Source organism: Silurus meridionalis, chromosome 10, assembly GCF_014805685.1.
Source record: "Silurus meridionalis isolate SWU-2019-XX chromosome 10, ASM1480568v1, whole genome shotgun sequence".
In the NCBI taxonomy this organism is placed as follows: Eukaryota; Metazoa; Chordata; class Actinopteri; order Siluriformes; family Siluridae; genus Silurus; species Silurus meridionalis.
Window position 1 is genome coordinate 21521151 of NC_060893.1, and position 6105 is coordinate 21527255.

The 6105-nt window shown below is 35.4% G+C and overlaps 1 protein-coding gene across 2 annotated transcripts in view; it reads right to left on the reverse strand.

Annotated features, from left to right (window-relative positions):
* Positions 1-595: 595 nt before the first annotated feature.
* Positions 596-6105, reverse strand: part of LOC124392013 (DEP domain-containing mTOR-interacting protein-like) — a 7629-nt gene continuing 2119 nt past the window's right edge. For both annotated transcript variants that reach the window (XM_046858713.1, XM_046858712.1), the window contains exons 3-5: positions 4867-4937; positions 4618-4722; positions 596-2543 (exon numbers count right to left, since the gene is read on the reverse strand). In XM_046858713.1, the coding sequence (XP_046714669.1) occupies positions 2415-2543; positions 4618-4722; positions 4867-4937 (305 nt within the window). In that variant the 3' untranslated portion in view covers positions 596-2414. The remainder of the gene's footprint in view (positions 2544-4617; positions 4723-4866; positions 4938-6105) is intronic.

Consider the following 6105-nt stretch of genomic DNA (forward strand, 5'->3'; position numbering starts at 1 on the left):
TTGTCTGTTTAGGTTCAACTTTTAATTTTGTAGGTTTATCTTTTTAAGTTTAGCAGAAAGACTATATGCTAAAAAAAAAACAATAATAAAAAAAAGCACAATCACAGACATAACACCACATAACATGTAACACACATCTCATAAATTAATCAATTGCAGTGTATTACATTTAATCATGTTTAGATTGGTAACCATGTTCATTATTAGTAATCATTTATTCATGTAAAAGCCATTGTTGCCCATCAAATAAAGGTAAAACAAAGAATTTCAATAATGTTTTTATGCCACAATACAATATTCCAAATACCATTTAGTTGGAAATAAATGGCGGGAAAAAAAGAAATAAATTTCCTTATGTTTCTTTACATTTTACTTATACTTTAATAAGGCATTTATAATAAACAAAACTAGATTAAATTAAAGCTGATATCACTAAGGGTTATGAATTAAATGGTTTATTATAGTAAAAAAAATTAAAGCGCTTTAAAGGTGTATGAATATTTTTTATTGTTATTTGTGATTTTTTTTGGTCTTTGCAAATGCTATAATTACAGCACATTAATAACCAGAGTATCAAATTACTGAGCCAAATATATGATGTTCAAAAGATTGACAACTTTATTTATTTATTTAATGTAAGAATTCAGTATGTTATTAAGCAGAGATTTATAAGCTGGTATACCAGAGCACTGTTAAATTCTCATATTTCACTCATAAATCTTATATAGAAACATACATACAGTTTGTTTAGTTTGATACTGAAAACTGCCATCAATTCATTAATACCTACTGATATATTGAGTGAAATTAATAAATATTTATCCTCTTATTTTTAATGTCCACTGCATAAATCCACTTAAATTTAATACATATAATGTGTGACTTTGAACTTACAAATATCACTAAAAAAGTGTGTATTTATTAAAGATATGTGTAAAAAAAATTATATATAGGCAATGGAAATTGTACACATCTATGAAAAGAATTACTACAAGCATTGGTAGACCCCCTTATCACGAGCTTATTTATTTTATTTATCTTATTTGTACAGCTGAGTAGTTAAAGGTGCCCAGCCGTGTTTAAGGGCAAGCTTGGCAGTGCTGGAATTTCAACTCTTAACATTCTGAATAGAAGGTCAAGATTTTAACCACTGAGCTACTGCTACTAAAAATATGTACAGAGATGTAAATTTCCAACTTCTCTATAATAAAGTTAGGAGATTAGTGGGTTAATAAAAGAACCTGCACCTTTTTTATGTGAGTTGTATATTGTATGTTTGGGGTTGTTGTTTTACTCAAATGTTTTCACCACCTTCATGCCATCTTGATGATGAAGATTAAATTATCTTCTAATGCATCCCGGTACACCTCTCCATTCATGCTTTAGACAATCATGACAGTCCTATGATATATAAAGCTCCCACCCCCATGCTTCACTGTGGATATGTTCTTTTTAAGAAATCCTCCACAACCCTTTTCTTTCCACATAGTGAGAGCTCTACTATTGGCAAAGAGCCCTGTAGGTATGTGAGTACATGAAGATGCTCTTAGATGGACATCTCTATGCTTCTATTTGTGCTTCACAGAGATAACTGTGTAACTGATGCCTACAGGCCATCTAGCAACTCAGTTTCAGTGACTGCTGGCTTTTTTCTTATTTTCTCTATCATTAGTCTGAAGGCATGTCATGAAATCTTGAATGGCACACCTGTCCAGGAACAATTAGTCGAGCTTTCCATCTCCATATTATCAACCTAATTGTTCTGACAGGAATGTTGAAGTTGTTTCCCCTGCCTATGCAGAGCTATTTCCATTTGAATATTAATAATGTTGTACCTGAGAGCTTTCAGAATCTAATTCAACTTCACCATCACAGTAAAATATTTTTATCTAATGGTCTTTTATGCTACAAGGTGTCATTTACTCAAGGACACTTTCATGTAACACATCTATTTATATTCTATATGTAGTGTCCGAATACTTTTCTCTCATATCGCCATTTCAATTATATACTGTGTGCTGTCTGGTGCTTAGGAATTCATATGTTTTTGAATATATTTCTATAAGAAAAAAAGAACAAAAGACATTGTGTGCAGATTTTAGGTGGAAATAAGCACTGAAGGTATACTACATAACAAAACATCTGCTGATGTCTCAAATCTAATCACTGAGAACCATTTTGATGGTATAGCTTACCAATGTATCATGTTAGAAACTCTATCTAAATGTTTTTTTTTTTTTTTTTTTGCATTAGACAAGGGGTCAAATATAATACACTTTGGCCCTTTTTTCTTTTTTTTTTCTGAGTAATGTAAAACTCTAAGGTCACCATCTAAATCTTATTCCAGCTCACAATATTGTACTTTTTTCTCAAATTTTTTTTATTTTTTGAGAGTAACTCCTTTAGTTGTGTCCTCAGCAGTCGAGTGGCTCCATCACCTCCATGACAACAGTACGAGGCCCGGTGAGGATAAGATGGCTGACCGTCCGATAGTCCATCTCCAAGGCGTTCACTCCATTTACACACAGTACAAACTGACACACCTAAACACACGCATCCATGAATATATATCAATTTTGGGTTTACATTCTCATTTTTTAATGTTAGGCAAATTGATATGTCGCTTATGTTCTGTATATCATACAATTTTTCAGCCACTGAGAATTACATTCAAGCATTCAACTGTAAGCATATAATGTCAAAAAGATCAACATCTTACTTTACTCACCATAAGTTTATCCCAAGAGCATTGCCAACACTGTATATGCAATGGAATGATGTTACTTTCCCATTATGTAAAAATACAGCATTAAACCGTAAAACAATCTGGTTACATGAGTATGTACACTCTTTTATAATGGGGTTAGGGTTATTGGGGCATGTATCCAGAATTCATCCCCAAAAAGAGTTTACAAAGCAAATACAAGACTGTAGATGAGGAAAGAGGTATGATCATTTCCAAAACATTACAGAACATTAGGACACTGTGAAGGCCATCTTTAACAAGTGTAGGAAAAAGGGAGTACAGTGACATTACTAGGAACAAGATGTCCATCCAAAACTGATAATAGGACACGAAGGGAATTTATCAAAGAGACTGCAGAGAATCTACAGCAGAGAATCTACAGCAAACTTAACGGAGCGCCTCGCAGGCCCTTCTCTGTTTTGGCACCCATGTGGTGGAATGAACTTCACCTAGATGTCTGAACAGCAGAGTTCCTGGCTATCTTCAAGCAGCAGGTGAAGACCTACCTCTTCATAAAACACTTAAACTAACACTTTTCAAGTTTGCTTTGTTAAACAAATGTATAGAATAAAATCAGCCTACAACTCTGTTAAGAGGTTAAGTTTGTAATCTAGGGTACCAGTGGAGATTTAATCATTGATAAAGACACAAAGCACTTTTGCACATTGCTCTGGACACGGGCTTCTGCTAAATGCCGCAAATGTAAAAGTAATGCATGTGTATTATTCATAGACATATACACTATATATATATCGTTTGTTTGTTTGTTACATAATAATGTATTACGCTCTTTATTACAATGCGCTCAAAAATAACAGAAAATTGGTATGAAGTATTAAGAAAAATAAGAAAAGAAAGCTCTATTAGCTGAAGTGCTTAGTGTGACTTCCTCTTACACTTGAGCCTTGAGCAATAGCAGAAACCTGGCTCTTGTAAATATTAAATAAAGGGGACCATAATTAATGCCGTTGCAAATACCTGTTTTTTTGTCCTATTTCATCTAAAAATGACTAGTCTTATCATCCCACTGAAAATGCAAAAGATCGCAGAATATGACAATATATGGGTGTGTGTTTGTATGTATGTACGTAAAAAATTATAATAATAAATAAAAGAAATAGCTTGGCTCTCAGTCGATGATTAGGTGTGGCTTCTACTTGGGTGGAATACAAATCTGTGCCACTCATGGGCCCTTAAACAAGGCCTTTAACCATCTGTGGTCCAGGGGTGCTGTATCATGTGCAATAAACCCAGCTTCCTAACATCGCTGGGGTATGTGAAATAATCTCACTGTGCTGTAAAGCCACCCTTTAAATAAAACACTTCACTGTTCTTTTTACTCAGAGGCTAAACTGCCATATCTAGAATTATTACACTGCTCCGGCCACTAACACATAATACATTACCGCTAAATTCAAACCCCCAAGCGAGCAAAATGAACAAACAACAACACAGTGGATCCACGTTTATTATTATTTTTAGAAAATACCAGTTTTTATGACGGTCGTATCTTTTTATTTGGTTGTATTTATCCGCCACACCTTAAAGGCCGGTCCGTGAAAATATTGTCCGACTTTAATCCGGTCCGTGGCGCAAAAAAGGCTGGAGACCGCTGCTCTATTCGACAGATGCATTATGGGATTATCAGTAAACTTTAAGGTATAGCGCTGCAAAAATTTGCTCCTGCATTATTTAATTGAACTACTGTATATTTTTTCCGTACCTGTCTTTTGTTGCCAAATCAAATGTTTTTATGACAAAAATTTCACCTTAGTGAGTTTCAACCTGTTAACTTACTAATTACCTATAGAATCAAAGTAACATTTTTCCACACACTTGGTCATATTTTTCCACATTTCCCTGCTTCTTACCTTCATTCCAACAGCAGCAGCTGGTCCGCTTGGATCAACAGCCTGAATGTGGCATGGACTGCTGCCTCTCACAACAAAGCCCCAGCCCACAGCATCCCCGACAATCTACACACGATCATCCATATTCTTCTGTATATTATTATAGAACACGTTTCAATACAGAAAAAAAAAAAGTGCCTGGCCCGAAAAAAAAAAAAAAGTGAAACCAGGCCTGCAGATCACATCATGTTTAAAGTGTATGATACTCACAGTGAATATCCTCTTTAGGTATTTCCCTCCAGGTGTCTGCAGCTCTTCAGGACTCACCTGCCTCTTTAACACTTTAACACACACATACGCTACTTATAACTAAACAGAAGTAATATTTTGTTCTGTTATTGCATATTATTACATACATTTGGCATATTGCACTATTCAGAGCAAATTTAAAGGAGAGTGATGGGGTGCTACGCCAGATGACCTGGCCTCCACAGTCACCGGACCTGAACCCAATCGAGATGGTTTAGGGGTGAGCTGGACCGCAGAGTGAAGGCAAAAGGGCCAACAAGTGCCAAGCATCTCTCGGGGAACTCCTTCAAGACTGTTGGAAGACCATTTCAGGTGACTACCTCTTGAAGCTCATCAAGAGAATGCCAAGAGTGTGCAAAGCAGTAATCAAAGTAAAAGGTGGCTACTTTGAAGAACCTAGAATATGACATTTTTCAGTTGTTTCACACTTTTTTGTTATGTATATAATTCCATATATAATTCCACATGTGTTAATTCATAGTTTTGATGCCTTCAGTGTGAATCTACAATTTTCATAGTCATGAAAATAAAGAAAACTCTTTGAATGAGAAGGTGTGTCCAAACTTTTGGTCTGTACTGTATATCAACAACATCCTTCCTTGATGAAGGGCTAAACGGCGTCCACTAGCCGTGGCATCAAAGCGTTCAACTATCATATCCAACATCTACGTGAAGTGACCCGAAGTACTGCAGTGACTGAGAGTCTCTCCTGGCTCATAGTGTTTCTCATATATTTTATATACAAAATTGCACGATCAAGAGCAGAACTATATTCAAGCCATTCATACCTCACATGCCTTTCTACCATCCAATGATGGAAAATAATTAATGGTTGAAATGGTCCGACTTTAAAACATTTTTGCAGACATTTCCATTTCCGGGAATTCTCCTCTTCCGAACGAGTGACACTTGACTGCTCAAGTACCAGTTCTCCATCAGCAATATCTGTTTAGTTATCCAGTGTATTGGGATGAAATGCCATTTAGACCGATCATCTAGTTTTTCTCTTGTTTTCATAAAATACCAACAACGATAAACTAATGCACAAAATAGATGCAACCTATTCCTTCATTCTTATTTTGTTCTTAACTTGAAATCTGAAATTCCACAATAGGGGCATAGGGGGCAATAGGGGGCAAAGACTGTCACCCAATAACCTAAGTGTTACCCCTTCCCCCATATTACATCACCCATATATAT